Source organism: Chionomys nivalis, chromosome 2 (genome assembly GCF_950005125.1).
Source record: "Chionomys nivalis chromosome 2, mChiNiv1.1, whole genome shotgun sequence".
NCBI classification, from domain to species: domain Eukaryota; kingdom Metazoa; phylum Chordata; class Mammalia; order Rodentia; family Cricetidae; genus Chionomys; species Chionomys nivalis.
The window spans coordinates 77,619,760-77,634,094 of record NC_080087.1 but is presented as its reverse complement, the minus strand read 5'-3'; the positions used below and the strand labels follow the sequence as shown (position 1 = coordinate 77,634,094).

General features: G+C 52.8%; 2 protein-coding genes across 3 annotated transcripts in view; one reads left to right on the top strand and one right to left on the bottom strand.

The window, feature by feature from the left end:
- Positions 1-1,634: 1,634 nt before the first annotated feature.
- Ckm (creatine kinase, M-type) lies at positions 1,635-11,297 on the bottom strand. Its single transcript, XM_057762528.1, has 8 exons — positions 11,220-11,297; positions 8,432-8,643; positions 7,704-7,858; positions 7,138-7,270; positions 5,643-5,814; positions 4,207-4,330; positions 2,841-3,030; positions 1,635-2,053 (listed from the first exon to the last, which is right to left on the bottom strand). The coding sequence occupies exons 2-8, from the start codon at positions 8,622-8,624 to the stop codon at positions 1,875-1,877; spliced, it is 1,146 nt and encodes a 381-aa protein (XP_057618511.1). The 5' UTR covers positions 8,625-8,643; positions 11,220-11,297; the 3' UTR covers positions 1,635-1,874.
- Positions 2,428-14,335, top strand: part of Klc3 (kinesin light chain 3) — a 23,703-nt gene continuing 11,795 nt past the window's right edge. Inside the window, exons 1-2 of one of the 2 annotated variants that reach the window (XM_057762525.1) lie at positions 2,458-2,532; positions 9,759-9,870. The gene's annotated coding sequence lies outside the window, so the exon portion shown is untranslated. Of the gene's footprint in view, positions 2,533-9,758; positions 9,871-14,335 lie in introns of both variants that reach the window. The other variant, XM_057762527.1, reaches the window with a different exon arrangement.

Genomic DNA, 14,335 nt, shown 5'->3' with positions numbered 1-14,335 from the left:
CTGCTGGTCCCAGCTCCACTCTGCCATTATTATTTCATTGGTTTTTCAAGACAAAGTTTCTCTGTGTAACAGCCTGGCTGCCCTGGAACTCCCTCTGTAGACCAGGCTGGCCTCAAACTCACAGAGATCCTCCTGCCTCTGCCTCCTGAGTGCTGGGGTTAAAGGCGTGCACCACTCCCGCCTGGCGAGCCATCTTTAAGACCTGGTCTTGTTTGTCTCTGACTGCCACTGGGCTTTTGAAAATCTTTCTGCCTCAGCCTTCCGAGTGCTGGGGTTACGGGGTGCACCTTCTGTGCCTACCTCTAAGCTTCTGAACGTGTGTCCTGTTTTGAGACAGTCTCTGACAACTCACATGTGGTTACAGATACTTGACGCAGTGCCCAGCTTTTGGGTTGTTTTCGGCAGGATCTCATGTGGCCCAGACTGATCTCAAACTCTTTGTAGCTAAGGCTGGCTTTGAACTCCTGATCCTCTTGTCTCCAGCTCCCAAATTCTGGAATCATAGGTATAGGGCACTCACTATGTAGACCAGGCTACCCTCAAACTCACAGAGATCCAGCTGCATCTACCTCCTAACTGCTGGGACTTAGGGGTGCACCACCATGTCTGGCAATAACGAACTTCTGTTACCTACCCCTCTCAGTTCAAATACTTACCCTCCCATTTGCCCTCTGGCTCTTTTTCTTGGACCCAAACCCCAGCCCCAAGGACTTCCTAGTGAAGGTCCAACCCACACCCTCTACTTGAAAGCAGAAACTCTACCACTGACGGATCCAAGTTGGGAGTGGCTGAGCATAAAGGGGCAAGTGACAAAGGTCACACTTGGTAGAGTGTTTGCCTGGCATTCAGGAAGCCCTGGATTAGGTGCAAACCTGATCTCTGTGAGTTCAAGACTAGCCTGGTCTACAGAGCAAGTTCCAGGACAGCCATGACTATGTAAAGAGACCTTGTCTAAAAAAAAGTTCAAGGTTCTTCTTGGCTCTATAATGAGTTGGAAGCCAACCTGGACTACATGAGACCCTGACCTTGAAGGATCATCAACCACAGACAGAAATTGTGGCGGATTTTTTCATTTATTCCACTTGATGTATTATTTATGTGTATGATGTGGAGGGAACGCCTTTGTCAAGACTTAGCTTGGGGAGTTGGTTATCTCCTTCCATCTTGTATGGGTGCTGGGATCAAACTCCCATCGTCAGGCTAGTGCAGCCAGGAGTTTTCACCTGGTGAGTGCCTCCTCTGGCCACCAGCTAAGCTGGGTGTAGTGGGTCTGCCATCATCTCAGGATTCAGAAGACCGAGGCAGGAGGTTAGTGCAAGTTTGAGGCCAGCCTGGGCTACATGTCAAGTGCATACACCACACACACACACACACACACAGAGCCAAATGTGGTGGTGCACTCCTCTAACCCCAGAACTTTGAAAAGTGGAAACAGGGAGATTAGAATTCAAGGCTCTCCTCAGCCACACAGGGAATTCGAGGCCAACCTGGACTGCCAGAGAGGCTATCTCAAAACAGCAGCAACAAAAACCTGACAGCTAGAGAGGGCCGAAGACGGAACAGACAGTAAACCAGTGAGACGCATATAAGGGAAGCCACGGTGGCTAGATGCCGAAGTCCCCGCTCCCTCTCCCTCAGTAGCTGTCACACTCAATGCTAAGGCCACCACGGACTTTTATTAAAGGCGGGGCGTGGGGAAGCAGCCAGCGCTCCAGACGCGCTCGGGAGCGCCCGGGTGGAGCTCCAGCTGGTGGGCGGGGCTCCGGAGAGGTGGGTTGTCATTGGCCAGAACCCCGAGGACAGAGCCCACTGATTGGGCTTCCGGGGAGGCGGGGCTCCAGCGGCTGCCGCTGGCTGGTGAGCTGGAAAGGTGTCTACTTCTGTGCAGGGATCATGTCGTCGATGGACTGGCCCTTTTCCAGCTTCTTCTCCATCTCCACCATAAGTTTTACGCCATCCACCACCAGCTGCACCTGTTCAACCTCGGATGAGCCCAGCCGATCGGCGTTGGAGATGTCGAACACGGCGCCCACGGCAGCCGTGTCCACGCCACCTGCGCGGAAGCAGAGGCCACGGAGGCATGAACAGGGGGCAGGCGTGTCAGGACTCCCCCGTGCCCAGCTGCAAACGCTTCGGGAATTCGCTGTACTCAGATCACCGGCTCTCAATACTGGGAACCACATGCCTGGGTTTAATGGTGAAGTCCTCGCTCAACCATCCAGCGTGAATTATATATAGTACAGGCCAGAGAAATGGCAGAGCGGGTATAGATGCTTGCTGCCAAGCCTGGACCCATACGGTGGTCTACCGAGAAAACTGACTCCCAAAGTTGTTCTCTGATCTCCACACACGTGCCGTGAAATGGGATTGCCCGCTCTCACACAGAATAAATTTAATTTTAAAAACATGCCGTGCATGGCAAGGATACTGCGTGCCTTTAAATCCCTGCACTCAGAAGGCAGAAGGAGGAGGATCTCTGAGTTCGAGGTCAGCCTGGTCTACAGAGCGAGTTTCAGACACCACAGTTCCAAGGTGAGACTGTGCCACCGCGCACGCGTGTGTGTGTGTGTGTGTGTGTGTGTGTGAGAGAGAGAGAGAGAGAGAGAGAGAGAGAGAGAGAGAGAGAGAGAGAGAGAGAGAGAGAGAGAGAGAGAGAATATGATGGTTAATAGTGGCTGCCTGTGGTCACTCCATTTAGTGATTGAGAATTAGAGGCCCCAAAGGTAGGGTCAGGGACGTATGTAAAAGGCACATCAAATAGCTTGGACCCCGGAACTTGCAGAGTGCCCTCTCTTCAGGAATGAGCCCTCCCTCCCCAGATGCCGCGGGGCCGGACGCACCTGTGCCGCGTTTTTGCAGACGCAGGCGGGTGAGAATCTCCTCGAACTTGGCATGCTTGCTCAGGTTCGCCAACTTCACGTGCACGCCTCCGCGCAGCCCGGTGCCCAGGTTGGAGGGGCAGGTGAGAACGTAGCCCAGGTGCTCATTCCACATGAAGGGGTGACCAGCCTTCTTGAAGATCTCTTCAATCTGAGGAGGGGAGAGGGCAACAGGGGTTAGGCTCCAAATGCTGCCTGCCAGGGTTTTCCTAGGGACCAGGTGTTAGAATATAGGTAGGGGCGGGGTTCCCCAGGGGCGGGAGTGGAGAGCCAACCTTGAGGAGCTTTGGAGAGAGGCCTATGGCAGAGATAGGGGCGGGCTTCAGACCCTCGGTGTGGGGATGGGGCTTAGATTGGGTACGGGGGGGGGGGAGGGCTTCGAAAATGGGTGAGGTGGCTCTGAGAGGTGGGGCTCAGGCTAGGGCTGGGGTTAGAATGTTGGTAGGATGGGTTGGGGTGTCTAAATGTGGGGAAGGGTTGGGACCTTCTTGGGGAGGTTGGTAGGGTGGAATCAGAAAGCAGAGCTTGCTCTGTGTGTGTGTGTTTGTACGGGCGCGCATGTGTGTATGCATGTGTGTTTGGCTGTGTGTATGTGTGTGTGCGTGTGTGTATGAGTGTGTGTATATGTGTCTGTTTGTGTATACATGTGCGCACGCATGCATGTGTGTATGCCTGTGTGTATGTGTGTGCATGCATGTGTATATATGTGTCCATGTGTGTGTATGCATGTGTATATATGGGTGTGTATACATGTGTGCTCGTGCGTGTGTGCATGCATGTGTGTCTATATATGCATATATTCATGTGTGTATTTATGTGTGTGCATGTCCATGTGTATGTGTGTGTCTCTGCGTGTGTATACCTGTGTGTATGTGCGTGTGTGTACGTGTGTATGTATATAAGAGGTGGAGACTGGGGGGGCTGAAGAGATGGCTCAGAGGTTAAGAGCACTGACTGCTCTTCCAGAGGTCCTGAGTTCATTTCCCAGCAACTACATGGTGGCTCACAGCCATCTCTAATGAGATCTGGTGCCCTCTTCTGGCACCCAGGCAGACACGGAGACAGAATGTTGTATACATAATAAATAAATAAAATACACGTTGTGATTTAAAAAATAAGTTTAAAAAAGAGGTGGAAATTTAAAAAAACAAAAATGATGCGGAATTGGAAAATGAGTGGGGAAAAGTCAGAGGGGTCTTGGTATTTGTGGAAGGAGAGGAGTCTTGGGCACTGGGCTTGGTGGTTGGGAAGGGCGGGTCTGGGTCTAAGAAGGGGCGTGGCTTTACAAAGTGAGTGTTGTGGTCAGGATGCAGTCACAGATACCCACCTTCTGCAAGCCCACGCAGAAGCGGCGGAAAACCTCCTTCATGTTGCCTCCCTTCTCCATGGAGATCACGCGGAGATGGTCCTCCTCGTTCACCCACACCAGGAAGCTTTTGTTGTCGTTGTGCCTAAGAAGGGGCAACCCAAGGCCTAGAAGTCAGCAGGAGTGCCATGGCCCAGGAAACTAAGGAGTTCATTTGTCCAAACACAGTCTTTTTCTTTGGGCACTGGGGGACGTGAATGAGGTCCATCGGGTACGCAATCACACATCTACAAAACTTCAGTCTTAGCTTGACTCCTTACTTCCCGGCACCAGTCTTAGCACCCAAAAGGCTGAGGTGGGAAGATCTGGAGTGTGAGGCCAGCGTGATGGCAATGGACTTCCTGTGACCACAAGGTCATATCGAAAATGTTTATCCATTCTGGCTCCAAGCTTTGCATCCCAGGATTCTGATATTTCAACTGTCTTTAGTTTTTCGAAATTATTATTAATGTAGTAATTTGACTTGGTATAATTTTTTATTCAGAAAGGGGGTGTTGGTGTGAAGCCCAGGCTGCCCTTGAATTGGTTGCTAATCCTTCTGCCTCAGTCTCTGCAGTGTGATGATTGCAGGCATGCGTCACCAAGCCTGGTTTTATTATTATTAAAACTAAATTTTCATACATGTATTTTGTTGTACAATGGAGTTTTGTAAACATGATCTTTGTTCCGGAATGGTTCCTGCCATCAAGTGAACCTCCTGCCTCAGGCTGCTGGAGTAACTGTTGCTACAGGTGTGTGTAAAAGAGCTGAGATTTCAGCTGAGAAAGTGGTTCAAGTATGAACATTTTGTTTTCTTTGTCGTACTGAGGATTAACCCTGGACCCTATGCATGCCAGTCAGATGCCCTGCCACTGAGCCACATCTCCAGTTCCACATGGGGGGAGGGGCACGGGCTCTATCACTGAGCCACGCCCCAGCCCCTCACTGGGGGATTCTAGGCAGGGGCTCTACCACTGAGCCACACCCCACTCCAACGCTCTTTTCAGGTTTTTGTTTTGTTTTGTTTTAACTATATTTTTCAAGAAAGGGTTTCTCCATGTAGACCAGTCTGGCCTTGAACTCACCGAGATTCACCTGCTTCTGCCTCTGGAGTACTAGGGTTAAAGGTGTGCATCACCATCGACTTCTTTTGTTTTTATTTTGAGGCCCATTCTGGCTTCAAACTCCCTGTAGTTTTGCTGGCCCTGAACTTGGAGCCTCCCACCTAGACCTCCCAGGGGCTGCAATGAGAGGCCTATGCAGTAGGCCTGGCTAATGTCAGTTCCTCGCTGGACTTCTTTGGTCCAAGGTTTGTAAACTCTGCCACCTGACCAGGGCTAGACAGGCTTGGAAGGCAAGGTCATGGTCTCATCCAACAGAGAAGGGTCAGAGGGCTGGAAAGAGAGGGAGGGACTCACCAGATGCCACGGGCGTCAGGCCAGTCCCGGGCCATGCCTGAGGCCAGCAGCAGAGGGGACACAGGCTTGTCAAACAGGAAGTGGTCATCAATGAGCTGCTGCTGTTCCTGCTCCGTCATGCCCTTCAGAGGGTAGTACTTGCCCTTGAACTCACCCGTCAGGCTGTTGAGAGCTGAGGGGCCGCAGGAGAGGAATAGACATCCTTGCTTTAGCTGGGGTGTCCAGGCTGGGGGGCCCCACATTGCTGCCCCTGATACCCTGGGTCTGGGCATCAAAGAGGTCTCCAAACCACTACACTCCATGTCTAAACCCAAACACATGTCCTGTTTCAAGAATTCATGGGCCTCCCCCCTTGTCTGCCCATGCCCCCCCATATGCCCATGCCCCCCCCCATATGCTCATGTCCCCAAGACATAAACTGATACTCCAACCCTGCCTACTTGCAAGAGAGTATGATTCCTGGACCTGGCTTTTAATGTTTTTGTTTCTGAGCGTGGGCCTCATGGTATAGCCTAAGCTGACCTCAAACTCACTGTGTGTGACTTAATCACAGAGGGCCACTGTAAAAATGGCCACTATAGAGCTGGGAAGCAGAGGCAGGTAAGTTTGTGGCCAGCCTGATCTACATAGTGAGTTCCATAGCAAGGACTGTAGAGAGACCCTACCTCAAAAAAAAAAAAAATTCCATTGTAGAATTTATGCCTTGTGCCAGCTACGGGCACACACTTGTAATCCCAGTATTTGGGAGGCTGAGGCAGGAAGATCACTAGTTGGAGACCTGCCTGGGCTACACAAAGAATCTTTGTCTCAATGAAACAAAAGAGATGTTTGCACTACTACAAACATTTGGTATTATTTGTTTTGATCTCTTAGTTTTGTTTTTTGGGGTTTTGTTTGTTTGGTTGGTTGGGTTTTTTTGTTTTGTTTTGTTTTTGTTTGTTTTGTTTTGTTTTTCAAGACAGGATTTCTCTGTATAGCCCTGGCTATCCTGGAACTCACTCTGTAGACCAGGCTGAACTCACAGAGATCCTCCTGCCTCTGCCTCGGAGTGCTAGGATCAAAGGAATGTACTACTGCCTGGCCTGATTTCTTGTTTTTGAGGCAGAGTGTCACTATGAATTTGCGGTAATCCTCCTGCCTCAGCCTTCCAAGTACTGGGATTACAAGTATAGGGTGCCAGGCCCAGGTCAACTAACAGGAGCCACCCTCTGAGGTTCTCTGCCACACTGGCCAGACTCGGGGCCTTGTCACCTCGCCCATTTTGAGAAATCTCAGCCGGAGCAATGTTTGCTGAATTAATGAATCAATGAGTGAATGAGCTATGAGTGAACACTGAGCGTGAAGAGCCTGAGGCAGCTGAGTGCAGGACTTCCCAGACTGCCTCCGTGCGAGGCGCCCCCAAACCGGCAGCACAGGTAATGCAGTCAGCCTTCTAGACAAGGCCAGCTCTAACGGAACCGGAACCAGAGCTGGGTGCAGCTGTTGGGGACCTCACCTTCCACAGACAGCTTCTCCACGGCTCGGCGCTCTCCGCGGGAGCAGTGCGGAGGCAGCGTGTAGCCCTTGATGCTGCGGCCAGTGCGCACGCGGCTGCTCAGCACGTAGTTGGGGTCCAGGTCGTCTCCGCCCTGGGGGAGCGCTGGGGTGTCAGGGAAGGCAGACCTGGCCAGCCCTGGTCTCCCCAAGAACCTCGTGGGGCTCTCACTCCAGATCCTCCATGAGTCTCTCTGCAAACTGTCCAGGGCATCCCCAGTCCTCCCGGGTGTCCCCCATGTCCTCCAGGGTCTCTCCACTTCCTTCTGGGTCTGCCCTAGCTGCTCTAGGGTCTCCTTAGATCCCCTTAGATCTCCCCTAGATTCTCCCAGGTCCCCAAGTTGACACTGAGCTCCTTCCTGCACCCCCACCCCCACCCCGCCCAGCCTCACTGCCCACTCCCCACACCTGCCCTCAGGACGCTCCAAGTGCCAGTTCCCAGGGAGCCCGCTAATCTGACTGTCCCTCCCTCTATCTGTACTTTTCTCCCCATCTCTGTGCCAACCCCCCTCCTTGGGGGCCACTGACCTTGAGGTTCTCGTGATTGAGGTCAGTCTTATGCTTGTCTGTGGGTTTGTAGCCGCCATGGCGGTCCTGGATGATGGGGTCAAACAGGTCCTTGAAGACCGTGTAGGACTCCTCATCACCAGCCACACAGCCTACCGTCATGATGAAAGGGTGACCTGCGGGGTGGGGCTGAGGTCAGCATCGGAAGTTTAGGTTTGTAGGTGTCCAATATGGGAAAAAGAGCCATTTCAGGGACCAGGTAAATGGGGCCAAAGTGTTAGAGCTCCGTGGAGTCCCCAAATCGTAGTGTCTCAGCTCAAAACGTTGAGAAGCTCACACATCCATTTCCACTGAGGATCCAGGTAACAGACTTGAAGGACCCACGCATGCGCAGGGACTGCAGCTCAGAGGTAGAGCCCCTGCTAGGATCCCCCAGTGAGGGCTGGGGTGTGGCTCAGTGGTAGAGCCCCTGCCTAGAATCCCCCAGTGAGGGGCTGGGGTGTGGCTCAGTGGTAGAGCCCCTGCCTAGAATCCCCCAGTGAGGGGCTGGGGTGTGGCTCAGTGGTAGAGCCCCTGCCTAGAGTCCCCAGTGAGGGCTGGGGTGTGGCACAGTGGCAGAGTAGACCTAGCATACAGGAAGGAAGTCCTAGATTTCATTAGAAGGAAGGGAGGGTAGGGGGATCCCATACTCCCTGGGATAAGCAGGTGACCTCCAGTCCTCTGGTCTGTCTGTCCCACTGTAGGCTCACCTGGATTGTCCACCCCAGTCTGGATAACATCGTCCAGAGTGAAGCCGGAAGGGGTCTCCTTATCTCGAAGCTTCTTGTAGAGGTCAGGGGTCAGCACCTTGGCCATGTGGTTGTTGTGCTTGCTGAGGTCGGGGTATTCCTCCTCAGGCTTGTAGTTCAGTTTGAACTTGTTGTGAGTGTTGCCGAAGGGCATGGTGGCGGCTTGTGGGACCCTGCGCGGGCAGCGGAGGGGATGTGAGCTCAGACTGAGGAACCCAGCTGCCGGCTCGAGGCCAGTCAGACCAGGGGCTTGAAGCAGGAGCCCCTCCCTGAGAACCCAGCCTAGGTTACCTGATGTGACCAAATGCTGGCTGTGTGACCTTGCTAGGGACCGAGGGTGGAACACTTTGTCTGCAGCCAGAGAAGTACAGGGAGAGACATAGAAGACCTGGGTGCTGGGGCTCAGCTGGCAGAGTGCTTGCCCAGAACCAGCAAGACCAGATGTAGTGGCTCGTGCCTATAATCCCAGCAGTTAGAGGGTCAGAAGTTCAAGATTATCCTCAGCTACTTAGAGAGTTGGAGGTCTGCCTGAACTACAGGAGAGTCTGTCTCAATCCAGAGAGACTGAATATAGGCTTTGGCTGGGCACGATGGCCCATAGCTGTAATTCCAAGACTCTGGAGCTGAGGCAGCAGAATTTCAGTGAGTTCAGGGGCAGCCTGGGCTACAGAGTGAGACCCTGCCTTTAAATAAATAAAAATAAATAAGTAAAATGAATAATAAGAGTAAAGGATCTGGAATCATATGGCCTGGGTTTGAATCGCAGCTCTGCTATTTACAAGCTGTGTGACTTTGAGCAACTTGTTTGATGTCTCTGTTTGTTTACTTCTCTATAAAGCGGAGGCTATGACAGTGTTTACCTCTATGGCGGGATTAAGGACAGGTAAAGTACCCGGGCCGGTGCCTGGCATGTAACATGCATTATTTTATTTAGTTATTGTTCTCAGGTGCATGGCGGTTTTAACAAGAACGGCCCCCACATGCTCACGTTTGAATGCTTGGTAGCCACATGGTGGAACTATTTAGGAAGGATTGGGAGGTGTAGCCTTGTTGGGGGATGTTTGTCACTAGGGATGGGCTTTGAGGTTTGAAAAGTCCACCCCATCTCTGCCTTTGGTTGTGGATAAAGATGTAAGTTCCCATTACTGCTCCAGCACCATGCATGCCTGCCGGCTGGCATGTTCTCTACCATGATGGTCATGGACTCTGACCCTCGGGTACTGTGTGAGCCCTAAGTGAATGTTTTCTTTTTTAAGTTGCTTTGGTGGTGTGCGGTGTTTTGTTGCAGAAATTAAAAATCAATGCGAACAAGCTCTGTGTGAGGACCAGGCAGAGATTATATGTGCACACCTGAGGAGGGATAAAGGCTCTGTTGAGTTACCCAAGCCAGATCAGTCCAGGTAAGGGCACAGGAAAGGATTCCGGAGGCTCCTGGGTGCTGGGATTAAAGGTATGTGCCACTCTGCTGGGCACCAGCTTTTTCCGTTTGTTTGTTTGTTTGTTTGTTTGTTTTTTGGTTTTTCGAGACAGGGTTTCTCTGTGGTTTTGGAGCCTGTCCTGGAACTAGCTCTTGTAGACCAGGCTGGTCTCGAACTCACAGAGATCCGCCTGCCTCTGCCTCCCAAGTGCTGGGATTAAAGGCGTGCACCACCACCGCCCGGCTTCCGTTTGTTTTTTGTTAAGGGGTGTGGACTCTGGTATTTGGACTGAGTCCTGAAGCTTACAAGATAAACAGTTTACCACGGGAGCCGCCTCTCCGCCTCTCCAGTCCCATCATTTTTAGTCTATGCTATTGTTTTATTTTATTGCTTTTATTGACCAGATCCCTGCAGTTCTGACAATGGGGGACATCAGAGCTGAAAGGCAGGGTGATGACAGGCCCAGTTGGGAGAAGAAGGTGGGGCAGGACAGAGACCCAAGCCCTTGCCGCTGGTGCTCTGTGGCTATTTTTAGATGCTCCCCAACCCCCACTGCCACCTGCCCCTCTGCTCACACGCTTGCCTTGCACTAAGTCAGCATAGAGACAGGTGGGCTGGAGTGGCCAGGAGGATACACAGCCAGGCCCCAGGGCTCAAGGACACCCTGGGCTTCCATCCCAGACCTCTCCCTTCAGAGGATGACCCCCCCCCAGCATGTCAGGGACACCCCAGGAGACAGAGACAAGAGACAGAAGGAGAAAGCGCCTCATAGTTCCCCAACATGACCCATGATCTCTAAGATCACAAGGTAAACCGAGGGACTGAGTCAGGAGAGCCAGGATCAGGAGAGCCAGGGGACCGCGAAGCGAGACAGCTCGTCACAGGACACTGAGAATTTGAATCTGATCCCCAGACACACAGGGTGGTAGGAAAGACTCGATTCTCCAAAGTTGTCCTCTGACCTCTGTCAAAGGTGCACTGGGACCCGTTCCCCGAACCCCCACACAAAATACATGTAATAATTCTTAAAACTTAACAACCAAAGAGAGAGTCAGGGACGATGAGACACAAGGACACAGGAACAAAACACAGACCCATGACAAAGTTAAAGGGCCACTGACAGGTCTCCTGCCTCCTTTGCTGAGCACTAGCCCCAGACTTTTCTACCTTGCTAGCAGGGACCCTTGGCAGCTGAGACCTCGGTGGCCCAAACATTTGTCCCCACAACTTGTGCTGCAGAATTCACAAGCATAGCACTACAGGGTAAGTGGCCCCTTGGACTCCCCACTCCCAATCCCAACCCTGACAACTCCCCCACGACCAGGCCCTACCTGACTGGGTGGCTTGGGAGAGGTTGTCTCTGTCGTGGAGGGAAGGCTGACCCGGGGGCAGAGCCTGCAGCCCCTGGGTTATATAGAGGAGCCTGTAGGGTGTCATTGGTCAGGAGGGGTTGTCCCCAGGGAGGAGCCCCTGAGGGCAGCTGAGCTCTCTGCTCATTGCCCGGGCACTGTGCCCACCCCGAACCCAGGCGTGCTGTGTGCCCAGCCCCATGGCCTTGTATGGGCTGCCCCAGGGGCTGGCCTGTTCACTGGTTCCCAGACCAAGTGCTGAGTCGAGCTGGCGGGGGACAGCTGGCCCCCAGCCGGGAACATGGAACAGTAATACTTTGGGTGCCCCAGGCACGTAGAAACCCTGGCCCCCAAGCCTGTTGTAGCCTGCTTCAGGCCCCGTAGCCTTGACGGCAGTCAGCACCCTCCCCTGGGCCTCATTGCTTCTTAGAGTCAGCAACTAAGAGAAACATTTCATTTTGGTTTTGTTTGTGTTTTTGAACTGGGGTGTTACTCTGTAGCCAAGGCGTCCCTGGAACCCACTATGCAGTCCAGGCTGACTTTAGACTTGTGGTAATCCTCCTGCGCCTCGGTCTCCCAAGTGGGATCACTCTGGTATTTATTTTGACGTTTTAAGACAGGGTTTCACTATGTGGCCCAGTCTGGCTTTGCACTTGTGGCAATCCCCCTGCCTCAGCCTCCCAAGCATTGGGATTCCAGGTGTGTGTCATTTTTTGCAGTCATGGACCTCATTTGTACCAGGCAAGCTCTGTCCCTCGGAGCCACGCCTGCAGTACCTGGGGGGAGTTTTGCAGTGAGAGCCAAGGGCCTCCAGACTCTGGGGACGACACAGGAGAGGCCTGCGGTCATCCAGCTGCAGAGAGGGCAATGACTATGGCCAAAGTTCTAGAACCAGGCGCAGTTTTACCCCCGGAGCCTGAGCTGGCTGCTCCCACTACTGTGGAACTGACAGGGAAAGAAGCAGAAGCAGAGAGCTACTCTTCTAGAGTGAAGGCAAACCTGGGGCTGAGGGAAGTAGTGGCCACCCTCGGCCTGCCCCCTCACCCTGATCCACTGGGGACAGGGTTATTTTTAGAGAGAGCTTCTCCGCAGTGTCTACAGAGTCCAAGGCCCAGGCACTGGGATGGGGGGGCCCAGGCAGCAGGTGTTGGGGGGGCCACCACGTGCCCGGGTTAATTATAGCCAGGCATCTCGGGTGTCCCCAGGCCTTGCCTCCATACATGGGCAACCTAGACCCCTGGAGGCTGCTCCATCCCCGGTGAAAGGCGGGCTGGGTGGTCCCTGAGCCGTGGAGGGCAGACTGGAACAGGTCATAGTATGACAGGAGCCTTTTCCACCTCAGCTGTGACCAAGGACCTCAGCGACTGAGCAGGGGACACGTGAAGCTTCTGGGAGGCACCGGGATTGCAGGGACTGGACCTCTTTCTTCAGGATTGCCTCGGACTCCTTCTTTGGATTCCTGCTCGGTGGCTAGCATGGTTTCACCCCCATCCTTCCCCATTTCTGGCCTGGCTAACAAGGGTAGCCTGCTCTGGGGGGCAGAGAAGGGAAGAAGTGCTTAAAAATGTACTTGGGGTTCAACCTCTGGCCCTGGCACCCTGTGTTCCTTGCCAGTCATGGTAGATGGGCAAAGGCTGGAAGAACTGAAAGAAACCAGGTTTCAAGCATTTGAGGCCAGCTCGGTCTACTGAGCGAGTTCCAGGACAGCCTGGGCCACACAGAGAAACCCTGTCTCAAACAAAACAAAACAACAACAACAAAATGCCTAAGTTTATTGAACACTTACTGGGAAAACAGAGGGTACATGGTGTGAACTTCCAACCTCCTGACTGGTACAGACAGGTCAATAGACCTTTGAAGGGTAACAGATAACAGTGCTCTTTCAGATGAGGTAAATCAAGGCAGGCCTCCGAGGGGGAAATATGACATCTGGTGTGGAAGCCAGCTGTGGAGGGAGGGAGCTGAGGGAAGAGCAGGTGCCAAGGTCCTGAGGCAGTAGAACTGAGGGAGACAGGAACAGACACCGTCGGGGAAGGGACGGCTGGGAAGAGTCTCTGCTGTCTGTTTGCACCTGATGGGAACCCGTGAAGGCTATAGGCAGAGAGGTGGGCTCTGGCCATCTCACACACTCCAGGCCCCTGAGGACCCCTTACAGGACATTCAGCTTTTTGTTTGTTTGTTTTTCGAGACAGGGTTTCTCTATAGCTTTGGAGCCTGTCCTGGAACTAGCTCTTGTAGACCAGGCTGGCCTTGAACTCACAGAGATCCGCCTGCCTCTGCCTCCTGAGTGCTGGAGACATTTTTTAAATTAATTAATTAATTAAAAAGATTACATGCATCTGTTTGTTTGTCTCTGAGGGCAAGTGGGGAGGGACACCGTGGAAGTCAGAGGATAATTCCTGGTATCTGGCTCAGGATATCCTGGGGTTCTGTATCACCTGTCTTTTGAGATGCTCTGAGTGTTTACACAGCACTCAGTCAACACTCTCACCGGTAATGCCCAGAGAGGTTAAGCAAACAGCCCAAGAGCAAACAGCTAGGAAGGGGTTAAAACTGCCTACCAGAGGGACACAGGGCAGCCCAGAAGGTGGAGAGCTTTGGTGAAAATGATGTCCTGGTCTCTCGGTATCATGAGGCTGTGTCCCTAGTCCTTAGTCCCTCACAACTGGTCATGTCCGCCCTCCCTGTGTTAGGACCTGAGGGTTAGTGGGTGGAACTGGGATTGGTCAAGAGCTGGAAGTTTTGAGAAGGTTGGGGGCCCAGGCTGTCCTGACCCCACAGAGATCGTCCTGCCTCAGTTTCCAGAGCAATACCACCATAGGCAGGAGCCACCACGCTGTATTTTGTTTGTTAGCAGTTTTGAGGTCTTGCTACCGTGTAGCCCAGGCTAGCTTAGAACTCCCAGACACTCATCCTATCTCAGTCTCCTAGTTGCTGGGATTACAGACATGAACGACCTTCTCATCTGAGCCTCAGTTTCCCCATCTTCACATGACCCTGGCCAGGGAGCACACCTTGGGGTATGGCTGTGTGATCCTGAGAAGTCACCCAGCCTCTCTGTGCCTCATCTTTACAGTGGAGAGAGTGGACGGAAGCAA